Source organism: Leptosomus discolor, chromosome 9 (assembly GCF_034619465.1).
Source record: "Leptosomus discolor isolate bLepDis1 chromosome 9, bLepDis1.hap2, whole genome shotgun sequence".
NCBI lineage: Eukaryota > Metazoa > Chordata > Aves > Leptosomiformes > Leptosomidae > Leptosomus > Leptosomus discolor.
Window position 1 is genome coordinate 14,457,111 of NC_141399.1, and position 15,116 is coordinate 14,472,226.

General features: G+C 56.0%; 2 protein-coding genes across 2 annotated transcripts; one reads left to right on the forward strand and one right to left on the reverse strand.

Annotated features, from left to right (window-relative positions):
• Window positions 1-937: 937 nt before the first annotated feature.
• On the forward strand, window positions 938-4,841 carry LOC147414859 (uncharacterized). Its single transcript, XM_086470637.1, has 9 exons — window positions 938-1,065; window positions 1,531-1,686; window positions 2,165-2,266; window positions 2,601-2,703; window positions 2,916-2,969; window positions 3,228-3,324; window positions 4,137-4,392; window positions 4,507-4,607; window positions 4,721-4,841. Exons 1-9 carry the CDS (start codon window positions 985-987, stop codon window positions 4,839-4,841), a joined length of 1,071 nt encoding a protein of 356 aa, XP_086326763.1. The 5' UTR covers window positions 938-984.
• A 650-nt stretch (window positions 4,842-5,491) lies between these two features.
• On the reverse strand, window positions 5,492-8,433 carry LOC147414860 (metabotropic glutamate receptor 2-like). The gene is made up of 3 exons (XM_086470638.1): window positions 8,267-8,433; window positions 7,789-8,192; window positions 5,492-6,567 (listed from the first exon to the last, which is right to left on the reverse strand). The coding sequence occupies exons 1-3, from the start codon at window positions 8,431-8,433 to the stop codon at window positions 5,492-5,494; spliced, it is 1,647 nt and encodes a 548-aa protein (XP_086326764.1).
• Window positions 8,434-15,116: the final 6,683 nt, after the last annotated feature.

The following is a 15,116-nucleotide window of genomic DNA, read 5'->3' on the forward strand; positions in this document are numbered from 1 at the left end:
GGAGCAGGCGACCAAGCAGTGCGGTGTGGTGTGGGGCACGGGGACTGTCCGCAATCCCCACCGCCTCTGTCCGGGCGTCCTTGCCCTGAGCTGATGGTCGGAGCCAGCACCGCACCTCGCCAGCTCCCGCCGCGCGTGTTTCAGATGCTGGACTGCACCGACTGCAGTGAAGAGCTTGACCGTGCCCTGGAAATCTTCCCCGTGTACCTGCAGAGCCAGTGCCTGGGGATGCCCAGCCTGGTGCTCCGGGCAATCTTGAGGCTCACTGAGAGGCCTGATGCGGTGAGCAGGGGACAGCCGGGACGGCAGCCCAGGGTGGAGCAGCGGGCAGTGGGGAACGCGGTGGCTTGGGCTTTTCTTGGAACTGGGAGCTGTGCCGGCTGCTGCCAGCTCTCCTGCCTCACTGGCCCTCTGTGCCGTGGCTGTGGCGTGCGAGGAGAGAGGGGCAGCAGTGCCGAGGGGAATGGGCTTCCACGGCCAGCACATCCCAGCAGAGATGCTGGCGAAGAGCGACCAGCCCGAGCGTGGGGTCTGCAGAGGCTGGCCATGGGGTGCTGAGCCCTGGGGGGAAAGGCAGTGGCCACGGCGGGGGCTATCGGCAGCTCGGGCAGCTTTCCAGGCAGCACCGCTCCCCCGCCAGCCTGCCCCGGGGTTCGGGAGGAGAAGGGGGCAGCTGAGGGGCTAGCAAGGAGCCGGTGCTCCCTGTCCTCCCCCTCCGCACCCTGCTCTTCCCACGGCCGTGCCGGTGAGCCCTGTCTGCTGGGACCTCGCACTCGCAACCCAGGCTTCCTGCTGAGAAGCCAGCAGGGAGGCTGGTGTTCGCGGAGAGGGTTTTCACCCCTTGATCGGTCGCTGCTTTACAAAACGGAGGTGCTGTGTCTCGCACAGGCAAGGAGAAGCCTCGTTCTGCTGCCGTGCGTCGTGGAGCAGCTGCAGAGCGGTGACAGCGATGCCAGCGCCGCAGCCCTGGGCGTGCTCAGCAACATGCTCCGGCTGCTGGAGGGGAAGATGCTCAGCCTCACTGCCCTGGTGCTGGCTGAAAAGCTCCGGCCACTCTTTGATGACGTAAGGCTAGGGGAGAGCCCTGTGCCCCCCTCAGCGGGCACCTCCACTCGTGCCTCCCACCACAGCCCCTGTGCTCCGCAGGGGGGTGCTTTGCTCCGCAGCCCCCAGAGCCCATTGCTGCCCTCGGTGGCTCCCTGCTGTGTCCCAACCCCCCCCACGCGGCCTCACCCGGCTCAGCCTCAGCCTCCCTGCCACAGGGGGGGACGGTGGCAGGATGGTGGCGGGTGTGCTGAGCCCCGTTGATGCGCGCCCCGCCCCGGCAGCATCTCCCGGCCCCCAGGGTGTCTCCCTCTCTGGGCCCTGGCCCTGGCGATCCCAGCCCCCCTGGGCAGACCTTCTGCATGCTGCAGCTCGCTCCCTTTTGAAGCAGGGCTGCCTGCAGCTGCTTTGGGGACATCCAGCTCAATGCCAGCCCCTTGCTTGCCATGGGCTTGGGGCTGAGGTCCTCCTCCCCTCCTCCCCCAGGAGTCAGACACCGTGCGGGAGCTCTCCATCCGTCTCTTCCGAGACGCAATGGATATCGTGGTGGGCGCTGAAAAGCAGAAGATGAAGAAGGAGGTGTGGGACAGCCTGCTGCCACTGCTCCTTCACATGCATGACCAGGACAAGAGTGTGGCCAAGGTGGGATTGCCAACCTGACCGGGCCTTTGGGCAGGGCAATGCTGACACTGGACCCTTCAAACGGGTGTCATTGTGAGGTCTAGCTTGCTGAGTCCCTAGGAGCAGGCAGAGCCCCCCTCCCAGCCCACTGCTGCCTTTCTCCTCCTGCTGCCCAAGTGGATGGGGAGGTGGGTCTCTTTCCCACCCAGCCCCCTCCACACAGTCCCTGGCACGAGTCCCTGCAGCCCCAGAGCCTGGGCTACGGCTCCGCAGCAGCCTGGGGCCACCAAGGCCAAAACACCGAAGGCCCAATGGGTTTGGAGCCAGAGAGGGTGGCTGCCCTTCTCTTCCCCCGGGGTGCCGAACCTGGTGGCAGCACCAGTCCCCCGCTGGTGCATCTTCTCTGCACGGGCCGGGACAGGCTCTGAGCCCTGCCAAGAGCGGGGACACAGGGTCCTGTGCCCCCAGTGCTGATGGTGGCCTCTTTGCTGCTCACCAGGCCTCCCAGGAAGCCCTCGCCAGCGCTGGCCGGCTCCTGAAGTGGGGGCAGCTGGTGCAGCTGGCTGAGACTGCACAGGCCTGGAGGATCAGCGAGTGCCTGGTAAGCGCAGCCCCAACACCCCGGGGACTGGCCCTGGGCGAGCCCTGCCCCATGCCCGGCGCGGGGGACTGAGGACTGTGCCCCCGTGGCCGAACGCACCCTCCCGGAGCAGGCTCTGCTCCAGGCTGTCCTCAGCCCCGGGGTCTCAAAAGGGACCCTGCCCCCGGGATAGCACCCCAGCATTCCTGGGGAACCCTCTGCTCCCTCTGAAGCCTGATGCCACACGGCAGGGAGCTCGGAAGGTCCTGCCGGGAGGGAGAAGGGTGGTCCTGGGTGAGGGCATGGCCCGACTGGGGGGCAGCTCTGCACCAGCCCTGCACCCTTCTCTCTCCAGCTGGCCAGGAAGAAGAGCAAGGCCAAGGACTACCTGCACCAGAGCCAACCCTACCTGCAGAGCCCGCAGGAGCCCCTGCGGCAGGAGGCTGTCAGGTTCATCGGTGAGCCGGGAGCCCCGGGGTTCCTCCCTCCCCTACGTCCCGGTGTCCCGGCACAGGACCTGTGGGGCACCCCTTCAGCCCCTCCCACCCCCGCCTGTGTAGGTGGGGCTGGCGGGAGGGAGGCTCATCCATCCCCTCCCTGATGCTGCACCCTGGCCTCAGCCCTCCCCGGGGAGCTGTGCAGCCAGCCCCAACACGCTCTGTCCCCCCAGGGCTCGTTGGACGGCACATGGATGGGCACAAGAACGTGCAGTACGTCACCCAGGGTGAGTCAGGGCAGCGGGGAGGAGGAAGGACCCCGGCATGGAGCTTCCCCCCCAGCCCGGCCAAGGGGGGCTCTGCTCCCAGTGCGTCTCTGGGGAGGGGGGTGTTTCTGGACGGGGGGTGTTCCTGACCAGCAGCCTCCAGCTGAGCCATCTGTCCCCTGGCTCTCTCCTGGCCCTGGCAATCAGGGGGTGCAATGTACCCTGCCTGGAGGGAGGGGACAGGGCTGTCGCCTCACCTCTGCTACTTTGTCCCCACAGTCCTTCAAGGCGCAAGGGAAGATGCCAGCCCCCTGGTCTCCTCCCTGGCCACTCAGACCGTCCTCATCCTCGAAGGACAAAGGCTCAACCTCCAACGGTGGACCTCATGGCTGCCGAGGGCATGGATGAGGTGGCGCTCGGCGCCCGGCAGCCACTCCGCTCAGGCGGAGGCGAAGCAACGTCCCCAACCCTAGGACGCCCTGCAGGCTGGGGTGTCTCCTCTCCCAAAGTCCGACAGGAGAGAAGACACCTCGGCCCCACAGGAGCCGGCATCCTCCGGCGCGTGGCAGGATGGCTGCTTTTCCCAGCGGTCCAGGGCAGCGCCTGCCCACATGCTTCGTCTTTGCCACAAAGCACCGGCTGCTCCGCTGGGCTGCAAAGGGGAGGAAAGGAGAAGCCCAAGGCAGAGCCGCAGCCGAAGCTGAAACCGAAGCCTTCCCTCCCCTCTCCAGGGCCACGTTAGAAGGAATTACTTTTGCTGCCTTCCACCGTCCAAGGAGCCTGTGCTGCCTCGGGCTGATGTGGCCGAGGCCGGGAGCTACCAAGCCACTGATGCTCTGGCTCTGGCAGCATCGTCCCCTCCACGTCCCCAGCACGAGGGGCAGCTCTGCCTCCTGCCCGCGCCACCCATCCCCCCCAGCCCTGCAACCGCTCCTGCCCGCAGACATTGCAAGTCACGAGAGCAACAGGAAGAGGTCGCAGGTGGAAACCAAGCTCTGCGCGGAGCCTTTGAGCAGTCTCCAAAAGGGAGACCCCCCGCCGGCAGGCAGCAGCCCCACACACCGCCCCCCCGGCTGTAGGATGTGCGGGGCACGCACCGTGACCCTCCAGCTGCTTGTCCCCGGTCGCCTCGCAGGGAGTGGCCGAAGGGTGTGCCCGCTGCCCTTCCGCTCCGCCCCACGTGCCAAGGAGAAAAGAGACGGACCGCGCAGCATCCAGTTTCGGCAAAGCACAAAAGCCGGCTTCAGCTCTTCGGAGCATCACCAGGCCAGAGCCTCAGCACCCGCTGCCCCCTGCAGAGCCAAGGACAGGTCCCTGGGACCCCCCAGAGGACGTGGGATGGCACCAGAGGCTGCGCCCTGCAGCTGGTGTCCCCGAGGCGCAGAACGAGCTGACTGAGATTTTGGGAAGCAGCCACCTGCAAGCGCCTGCACATCTTCACTGGGTACCGCGACGCCGTCTTGGTGAGTCGGGGGAATGGGCCGCGATGGCTGCGGGGCTGGGCAAGCACGTCCTCCCGGTGCCCCTCACTGCTGTGCCTGTGTCCGTCCGTCCGCAGGGTCTGTCGTTCTGGAAGGGCACGCACCAGCTGTACAGCGCCTCCCACGACCGCTGCGTCAAGGTCTGGAACGTGGCAGAGAACGCATACGTGGAGACCCTGTCAGAGCCGCGGGGACCTCGCTGACCCTGCCACCGCGGGATGTGCCGGGGGGAGGCGAGGCACCAGAGGGAGGGCCGTGCTTGCCACAGCTGCGTGCCACCTCCTCCTCCAGGTTCGGGCACCAGGGCGTCATCACGGGGCTGGACAGCCTGAGCCAGGAGTGCTGTGTGACGGCGGGAGGACGGGACGGCACCGTGCGGCTCTGGAGGACGGGCGCTTCCCTGACACCCTGAGCAGCACGTCCAGCCTTGCCAACGTGCTGCTTTGGGGCACTGCCCGGGGCCGGAGCCTGGCACCCCCCGCCCTGGTGCCAGAGGACACAGGTCCTCTCTGAAAGCCCCCAACTGCAACTGTGCCCACCAAGTCTGGCAAGAACATGTCTGGACACCCTTGCCAGGGGTTGAGGTGATGCAGGGTGCACCTCATGCTCCACAGTCCCTGGCCCCGCTTGGCTCCCCAGGGACTGTGCTGGCCCTGGGGCTGGCATCCATGCCCTGGTGGGGCGGGGTGTCTGGATGGGCCAGGGGCTGTCTCATGCCTTCGCGTCATGAGGCTGAAGGACGGCAATCGCTCCTCCATGGTCAGGTTGGGGAGTCTCTGGAGGTCTCAGGGCTGTTGCCCGTTCTCAGCCTGACAAGGGTGGGCGTTCTCCGTTGGGGGGCGAGGGTGTGCCTTCTCCCCAGGACTCATTCCCCCGTCAGCCACAACCCTTCATCCACCCTTCACCTGGTCCCTAACACCCCAATGCAGAGGAGACCATCACCAGGTCCATGGCCAAAGACCCTTCCCCAGGCCCACGCATCTCCTAGCCACAAACCCCGTGGGGCTCAACTCGCCAGGACCGCTCAGATCAAGCCCTACTAGAGATGCTCCCCCACAGTGCTCAGGCTCTTACTCGGTAGTCGCTGGAGGTCACGTAGAAGATGGGCAGGAAGGCCAGCCAGATGATGCAGGTCGTGTACATGGTGAACCCGATGAATTTGGCCTGGTTGAAGTTTTCGGGGCATTTCCGTGTCTTGAAGGCATAGACCGTGCAGAGGACAATCAAGAGGACGTTGTAGGTGAGCGAAATGAGTACATTGGAGTCGCGGTTGTTGCACTTGAGGGTGACTATGTACCTCTTGCCAGGCTCGGTCTCCTTGCCTGTGCCAGGGGTCTCCACCAGCAGCCAGATGATGACGATGATCAGCTGGCAAGAGACGAGGGCCATGCAGATGACCACCTGCGATGTGGGGCTTATGAACCGGGGGCGCTGGACCCCCTCCTTCACACCGCTGAAGATCCTGGCGATGCGATTCGTCTTGGTCAAGAGGGCCGAATAGCAGACAGCGAAGGATGTGCCCAGCCCCAGGCGCCGAAGCGTGCACACCTCGGTGGAGGGCTTTGCGATGAAGATGAAGGTCATGCTGTAGCACATGAGCACCCCGGTCAGGAGAATGTAGCAGAGCTCCCGGCCAGAGGCCTTCACGATGGGGGTGTCGTTGTTCTTCATGAAGACTCCGAAAACAAAGAGGGTGGAGATGAAACCCAGGCAAGAGACAGTGACGGGACCGATGGCCCAGACGTCCTTCCAGCGGATGTACTCTTGGGGCAACTCGTAGCAGCCATTCAGGGTCTCGTTGGGCCAGTAACCGAGACCGCAGTCCATGCAGGTGAACTCATCCAGCAAGTACTCGTAGGGCTGGCAGGGGATGCAGATCCAGCAGCAGATGTCTCCGGGCTGCATGCTCTTTATCTCATTCCTCTTGCAGGGGTCGCTGCACTGGGACACAGGGATGGAGGTCTCAGCCCACGGGATGAGGGTGGCGTTGAGGATGAGCCCCTCAGCCCAGTAGCCCACCTGCTGGTACCGATACTGCCCGTCCATGTGGTGATAGTTGAAGATGTTGTAGCGCCCGATCCCATCACCGTAGCGGTCAACTCGAACGATGCTCTTGGTGTCTGCTGGCCTGAACGGAGCTGGAGGGAGGAGAAAGGGAGACAGTCACTGCCGTGGGGCAGGGGAGTGCTCGCTCCCAGCAGGGAGTCTGGGCTCCTTTAAAGGGCCACATCCCACCACGGCCAAGCCAAATGTCCAACCTGTTCCCTGCCCTCACTCTCGTACTTGCTGCCTATGCACACGTTAGCAGCCGGAAAGCAAAGGCGGAGCACTACCTGCCCGCCTGCCTGTCCTGGGTTACAGTGTAAAATGTGCCAAAAGGAAAAATATTCTATTACCATCTTCAGGAGCTGTTGAGACCAGGTGGGGCGGTGCTCCCTGCCTCCCCCCTCTGGACTATCTCCTGTCAATAGGCACAACAATGCCTTATCGCCTGACCCAGAGATAACTCGCTCCTGGGCTATCTCCTGTTAATGGCCCATCAAGGAACTGCCTCACGACTCCCCATCCTATTGTGAGATGCTCCGCCCGGGGAGGGGGGGAAGGAGCCAAGCAGTCCATGCCAAATAAAAACGGAGATTTTGAACACCCTAGCAGCCTTTTCTTCCACTGGATTCCCAGAGGAGCTTTTTCCCCCCCACTGGAGTTCCAGAGGACAAGAGCTACCTACCTACCACTGGACCTTCGGAGGAAGACCAGACTCTTTTACCTGATTGCTGCTTCCACAGAACTACACCCATCACTTCAGGAGGACGGCAGCCAGCATCTTGTCGGACTGCTACTGCCACCCTAACAGGGTGTCAGGTTGTATTCCTGACTCTGTCAGTGTAAACCAGTGGGTTGTTTGCTTTTTCCCTGCCTTGTGTTATATATATATATATTAGTAAAGAACTGTTATTCCTATTCCCCATATCTTTGCCTGAAGGTCCGTTAATTTCAAAATTATACTAATTTGGGGGGAAGGGGGTTGCACTTTCCATTTCAAGGGAGGCTCCTGCCTTCCTCCACAGACACCTGTCTTTTCAAACCAAGACAGTGCCTAAGAGCCTGGCAGCCCCAGCCAGCTCTGCGGGGGCAAAGTGGGGGCTTCTGCAGCCACCGTGGCTCTCAGTGGCACCTGGCTAGCTGGGCTCAGCCCAAGTCACAGAGGACATGCTTCTAATTCACCCCAAAGCAGGTGGGTTCCCTGATCAAGGGTGTGGTTCCAGTTTAATCCCTGAAACGTGAATAAATCACAACGCTTGCAAGTGAGGTCTCCAAGGACCCATGTTCTTGGAGGGTCTTTGTGGGGCTGGTCCCACCCAGCTGCAGCAGGATGGAGTTGGTCACCACCTTCTCCACACTGAGGACAGGCGGCCTGCGTTTCCCCAACAAGGGTGATGGTGGGCTGTTGGCATCCTGGGACAACCACAGCCCACAGCACAGGGGTCCCCAGGTGTGGGCAGGCTGGAGCAGAAGCGTGTCCTCCATCAGAGGGTGTGCGGCCTGCTCAAACTCCCGCTGGGCCAGCCGGAGCTGCTGCCGTGCCGGCAGGAGGCCAGGCCGGGCCCGCACCCACTGCTCTGAGGCTGCCCAGTAGATCCGCTTGGCCCCCCAGTTTTGGGCCCAGAGGGGCCTCCACTCCTCCCAGTCCACCACTGCCAGGCCGTGGAAAGCGGGGCGCAGGAGGAGGTGGATGTCCCTGGCCACCCTGGTGAGGTGGGCGCTGAGGGGGACCCGCTGGGGGATGCCCCGTTATGGGGGACGCCCTGCTGCGACAGGTAGGGGTACAGCCCAAACTTATTCTTGTAGAAGACGGTGATGTTCTGGCCGGCAAAGCGGCCACGCTGGTTCTCCACGATGCCATAGTTGCCAAGGGGCAGCCCCATGCCAAAGCGGCGCTGGCAGCGGCCGGTGGGGATGTTCCACACCACGGTGAAGGGCTGGCCACCTGTAATAAGTAACATGTTGTGCTTTGTTCATTAAACCTGTATGGGAGGGTATGGATGAAAGATTTATGTGCTCACAAGAAGACTTGATAGCTCAACCGAAGGACATTCGGCAAAGTAAACAAGACCCGTGGCTGAAGGGGTTGAATAATCACATTCTTGCATAAGTTCACCCACAGGGCAACGAGGAAGACCCTCAGCCTTCATCCTTACGACCACCAGGAGGTAGAAAAAGACCCCCTAGCAACAGAAGGAGTATGCGCAGAGTATCGCCCTGATTGCGACATCACCCTGATTGTGACGTCGCGAATACAGAAAATGAGACTGTATATAATGTGCTTACACGAGGCGGGAAGTTGCGAGCCGTTGGCGGAGCGCAGACTCCCCGGCCGCCCAGCGCTGCCTTTGCTCTTGTTCGCTTGCTAATATAATAAAATTCGCATTGGATTTTGACACTTTAAATTGTCCGTGTCTCTACCTATCACAATTTGGTGCCGTGACTCGGATCGCGACTAGATTGTGGCCTGCAGCTGCATTGGGGAGGCGCCCCGCCATCTGGCGGCCCCTGCAGCCCTCAGGTCGCTTCTGTCTCGACCGACGAACCTAAATTGAACACTGAGCAAAGGAGAACCGGTAACCCTGTAATCTTTGTGCACGAAGCTCCGAACGAAGACGCAGGACGCGTGAGTATAGGCCGGGAATCCGTTCGGTTTGGGTTGGGTATCCTGGGGCACGGTGTATGAGACGTCCTGCCAGGGCGAAGTGAGTGCGGACCCTCTAGTAGTGCGTTTCTCGTAGCCTGCGAGGGAGCGAGCCACAAACGAGGGGAGCAGTTGGTGTGTGTGTGTGAGTGCCTCAGAAGATGGGACAAAGGAAAAGCAAGCCCTTTGAGCCCATGGGAGAGGGGCCCCATGTGAAATTGCCCCAAATACCGCCCGATAGTCCCCTAGGGCTGATGTTGAAACACTGGGATAACTTTCCCTCTAGGCAGGGAAAGGATAAGGTGAAAATGATCCATTATTGCATGGAAGTCTGGGGCGGACAACAGATTCGAGGAGACCATCTGTATTGGCCTGTTTTTGGATCATTTGAGGACTGGATATGTCAGGCGCTAAACATTTATGTTAACTCAAAGGAACCATTTAATTTGGAGGAAAGTGAATATGCCAGTCTGTGGATGGTAGCCGACACTAGGGTAAATTTATACCCTTTAAAAGAAAAGGGGGGTGGCTACCGAGGGAGGAAGAATAGAGAGGAAGACGCCGTCCCTGTAATACCACCACCATACATTCCCCCTCCACCGCCTCCCCCTCCCATTTCACCACCACCCGCACCGCTTCAACCCTTGCCCTCGGCCCCTCACCGCTCGAACCCTGATTCGCCCCCCCGTTCCCCTGAAACTTACAGACGTAGAACCAGGAGCCAAACACGACGTACACATGAGGGTGGCGGTTTGTACCCCTTGAGGGAAGTACCAATGGGGGGTCCACAGCCAGGAATAGGGTTCGTATCCATCCCTATTAACTCAGGGGACGTAAGACAATTTAAAGATAAAATGGGGGATCTCCTGGAAGACCCGCTGGGGGTAGCGGAAAGAGTGGATCAATTTTTAGGACCCAATACTTATACATGGGATGAGATTCAGGCTATTTTAGGGATTTTATTCACCACAGAGGAGAAAAACATGATCAGGAGGGCAGGGATGCGAATTTGGGACGCACAGCATGCCCAGGGGCCAGCGGCAGATGTGAAATGGCCCCTACAGAGGCCCAATTGGGATCACCAGGACCTGGTACATAGGGGCCACATGCAAGATCTTAGAAATATCATCATCCAGGGTATCAGGGAGGCAGTCCCTAGAGGACAGAACATTAATAAAGCTTTCAAAGAACATCAAGAAGCAGATGAGTCGCCCACTAAATGGTTAGAGAGACTACGAAAGAGTCTCCAAATGTATTCCAGTCTGAATGTAGACACTCAGGAGGGGCAGGCTCTGCTGAAAATGCAATTTGTAGCAAATGCATGGGAAGATATTAGAAGAAAAATTGAGAAGATAGATGACTGGCAAAACAGAGGCTTGGATGAGTTATTGAGGGAGGCACAGAAGGTGTTTGTCAGAAGGGAGGACGAGAGGTTTAAGAAGCAGGCAAGACTGATGGTGGCAGTGGCTCGGGAAGGACAGCGTGGGGGTGGGATTAGATCGACTCACAAGACTGACCCAAGGCCTGGGGTGGAAGGAACAAGGAGAAAGGACGTGGAGTGTTATTATTGTGGGAGGAAGGGTCATATGAGAAGGGAATGCAGAAAACGGCTGCAGGATGAGAAAATATTCAAGGAGGATTAGGGGTGTCAGGGGCTCTATTTGCTGGGAGCTAGACATAAAACCGAGCCCTTGATAAAAATTAAAATAGGTCCCCAGCAACAGGAAATCGAGTTCCTTGTGGACTCAGGGGCCGAGAGGTCCACAGTACAAGAGTTACCCCAGGGATGTCACTTGTCCCCGGAGACAATGCAAGTAATTGGAGCAAAAGGAGAGCCTTTCAAGGTTCCAGTAATAAAAGACGTTCTTTTTGAAACGGAATCTAAGTTTGGGGTGGGATCCCTATTGTTGGTCCCAGAAGCAGATTATAACCTACTGGGACGAGATATGATCATCACACTAGGCATTAATTTGGAAGTTAAAAATAATGAGTTACAAGTAAAATTATGTCCCCTTAGGAGTGAGGATGAAGTAAAAATTAACCCCGAGGTTTGGTACACTCCGGAGACAGTGGGCAAATTGAATATCCCACCCTTCACTGTAACTATCAGGGATCCGGAAATTCCAGTAAAAATAAAACAATACCCAATCTCACGAGAAGGCAGGATGGGGTTGAAACCAGAGATTGAAAGATTAATTAAACAAGGGCTACTGGAACCATGCATGTCTCCCTTCAATACACCCATCTTACCCATAAAGAAAACTGATGGGTCTTATAGATTGGTCCATGACCTACGGGAAATTAATAAAAGAACACTTGCAAGATTCCCAGTTGTGGCAAATCCGTATACTTTACTGAGCCAGCTGGGACCTGAAAGTCGATGGTACAGTGTGATTGATCTCAAAGACGCATTTTGGGCTTGCCCACTAGATAAGGACAATAGGGATTATTTTGCCTTTGAATGGGAGGATCCTGAAACCCACAGAAAACAACAGTTAAGATGGACAGTGTTGCCCCAAGGGTTCACGGAATCTCCCAATCTATTCGGACAGGCCCTGGAGCACGTTCTCCAAGAGTACAAGCAGGGAGAAGGAGTACAGCTGATTCAGTATGTAGATGACCTCCTGATAGCTGGACAAGAAGAGGAAAAAGTCCGCGTGGAGAGTATCAAATTGTTAAATTTCCTAAGCCTAAAGGGATTGAAGGTTTCCCGATCAAAATTACAGTTTGTAGAACCAGAGGTCAAATATTTGGGACATTGGCTGAGCGAAGGGAAAAAGAAGGTAGATCCCGAGCGAGTAAATGGGATACTATCAATGCCCCCTCCGGCAAACAAAAGACAGGTTCGTCAGCTGTTGGGATTAATGGGGTACTGCAGACAATGGATTGAAGATTATAGTAACAAAGTCAAGTTTCTATATGCCAAATTAAGCCAAGAGGGACTGTTAAAGTGGTCTAAGGAGGATGAAAAGCAATTAGAAAGCTTAAAAGAGGATTTAATTAATGCACCAGTATTAAGCTTACCAGACTTAAAAAGACCATTTTACTTGTTTGTGAATATCGATGGGGGTACGGCATTCGGAGTATTGGCACAGGAGTGGGCTGGGAAAAAGAAACCTATAGGATACCTGTCCAAACTTTTGGATCCAGTGAGCCGTGGGTGGCCAACCTGCCTGCAAGCGATAGTGGCAGCAGCTCTGCTTGTGGAAGAGGCACACAAAATAACATTCGGGAGCGAATTGAAAGTTCTATCACCTCACAACATCCGGGGAATTTTACAACAAAAAGCCGAAAAATGGATCACCGATTCTAGGTTGTTAAAATACGAAGGGATTTTAATCTCCTCACCAAAACTAACTTTAGAAAGCACTACTTTACAAAATCCGGCCCAGTTTTTGTACGGGGAACCTGAAGGGGAAAGGTTGACAGATAATTGTCTACATACCATTGAGGAACAAACAAAGATAAGGCCAGACTTGGAGGAGGAGGAACTGGAAGGTGGAGAAAAGCTGTTTGTGGATGGGTCCTCTCGAGTGGTAGGAGGGAAGAGAAGATCAGGGTATGCGGTAATCGGGGGAAGAAATCTTAATGTAATAGAATCAGGACCCTTGAACGCAGCATGGTCAGCTCAAGCGTGCGAACTTTATGCAGTACTCCGAGCATTATGTTTACTAAAGGGAAAGGCAGGAACAATATATACAGATTCAAAGTATGCATATGGGGTAGTCCATACCTTTGGAAAAATTTGGGAAGAGCGGGGCCTCATAAATTCCCAGGGAAGGGATTTAATACACCAGGGCCTAATAACCCAAGTCCTTCACGCCCTAAGAGGTCCTAACCGAATTGCAGTGGTACACGTGAGAGGCCACCAGAAAGGCCTAGATTTCCGACAGCGGGGTAATAATGCTGCGGATCAGGAGGCTAGAAAAGCTGCTCTAATGGTTCTAAGGGCTCAGGATCCCTTCAAACAGAGAGAAGAATGTATCAACTGTGGAGGTAATCTCTATAAGGAACCTTGTTATGCTTGCTGGGAGGATTGGGGCATGGATGGGATAGCATGTGCCTGTGAGAATCCGAGAGCAAAGCATTGTTTGCATCATGGAAAGGTGGTCCACCTCCTCAGTTTCACCACTCAAGAAGAGGAGAAATTACATAAAATGGGGGTAAAAAAGGATGAAATGGGAAAATGGGTGTTACCTGATGGGAGACAGGTACTTCCAAAATCCTTGGCTATGGGGGTATTACAAAGAATCCACGATACCACACATTGGGGAACCCAAGCTTTGATAGACCAATTCGCTAATAAATACATGTGTATGGGTATTTATAGTCTGGCCAAGCAAATAACAAACAGTTGCTTAGTGTGTCAAAAGGTCAACAGGAGTCAAGTAAGAGAAAGACCTTTAGGGGGAAGAGAGCTGGCACATAGGCCTTTTGCGAGGGTTCAAATAGATTTTACTGAACTCCCAAAGGTGGGTAGGTACAAATATTTACTGGTAATCGTGGATCACCTTACGCACTTTGTGGAAGCATACCCGACTGCACGAACAACGGCCCAAACTGTAGTAAAGGTGCTGTTAGAAGAAGTTATCCCAAGATATGGGGTAATAGAAGCCATTGATTCCGACAGGGGACCTCATTTTGTGTCTAAAATAGTTAAGGATACCTTGGGGGCCTTGGGAATAAATTGGGAATATCATACCCCTTGGCATCCCCAAAGTTCAGGAAGAGTAGAAAGAATGAACGGGGAGATAAAGAAACAGCTCACCAAATTGATGATCGAGACCAAACTATCATGGGTCAAGTGTCTGCCCCTCGCACTTTTAAATATAAGGACCCAACCCCGTACAGATGTAGGGATTTCCCCATTCGAGATGTTATATGGGATGCCCTATGACCTAGAAGTTCCACATAATCACCCTCAATTAAAAGAATCACATGTACTGTGGTACATCACTCAAATAATGAGTCGTAGGGAACAGTTGAAGAAAAAAGGATTGCTTGTCCAACGACCCCCATTAAACATGGCAATCCATAAAGTGAAACCCGGGGACTGGGTGTTGGTTAAATCATGGAAAGAGACCTCATTAACTCCACAGTGGGAAGGGCCTTATCTTGTTTTACTTACTACAGAAACCTCCATACGAACAGCTGAAAGAGGGTGGACTCACGCCAGCCGAATCAAAGGACCCATAAAGAATCAACAGTGGCAAGTGACCAGTGTACCTGGGGACCTAAAAATAAAATTTCAAAAGACCTGAATGAATACTTTTGAAATTGAATATATTGAAAATCCAATTCTGACTAAAGATGGGCATGTAAGATTGCAGATATTAAGTTGTAACTGTTACTCATTCGTGTGCTTTGTGTGTAAGGTGTGTCGGGAACGGTGGTGGGCCCATTGCCGAGACGGAAAACCCCAAGGGGCGTCTGCTGAATCTGCTGGGAGTGGGAAAGAGAACTTACAAAATTGGCACTAAAATTAAAAGAATCACAGGGAGAGACTATTCCCGAATCAAGGGAATGGTGGGGGATATTTGCTAAGGGAATCCGGCCCGAAAATTATTGTTACCATTCGAAAGAACCGATTCCTTTTGTCGCTGAAATAGTAAGAGGGCAGTGCCGGAAGTTCCTGAAAGGGGTGAAGTGCAACACACCCCAAGTTAAAGATACCAACTGGAATTCGTACATCCTGAGGCAAGCTGCTAAAGTAAGCACTAGCCCTCCTGAAGAATACCCCTGCTGCCGAGAAGATGGTACCCCTCGTGGCTCGAAGCAACCGAGTCGACGAGCGAGGCAGAGGAGTAAAAAACTGTGGAGGAACAAACCCAACAATTGGGACAGCAAAGCAGTGCTTGAGATCCTGCCTCAAGGATGGTAGCAAAAAGGCGAAGCCCTGGAGTGCAAATGACAAAAATCGGGTACGGGTATCAAATTGGGGTAGGAATAAGCAATTAGTATATTACAAAAACCACCACTTTTCCCGATACGTATTTATAG

Bases quoted from the DNA above. Each gene is read 5' to 3' on its own strand.
- LOC147414859 (XM_086470637.1), top strand. From the start codon at position 985: ATGCTCCGGCTGCTGGAGGGGAAGATGCTCAGCCTCACTGCCCTGGTG. The intron at 2,267-2,600 runs GTAAGCGCAGCC...TTCTCTCTCCAG, and splicing joins GGAGGATCAGCGAGTGCCTG to CTGGCCAGGAAGAAGAGCAA. The intron at 3,325-4,136 runs GTGGACCTCATG...CCACGTGCCAAG, and splicing joins CAAAGGCTCAACCTCCAACG to GAGAAAAGAGACGGACCGCG.
- LOC147414860 (XM_086470638.1), bottom strand. From the start codon at position 8,433: ATGTTACTTATTACAGGTGGCCAGCCCTTCACCGTGGTGTGGAACATC. The intron at 8,193-8,266 runs GTTTGGGCTGTA...GGTCCCCCTCAG, and splicing joins ACCGTCTTCTACAAGAATAA to CGCCCACCTCACCAGGGTGG. The intron at 6,568-7,788 runs GTGGGACCAGCC...TCCTCCCTCCAG, and splicing joins CTCCATCCTGCTGCAGCTGG to CTCCGTTCAGGCCAGCAGAC.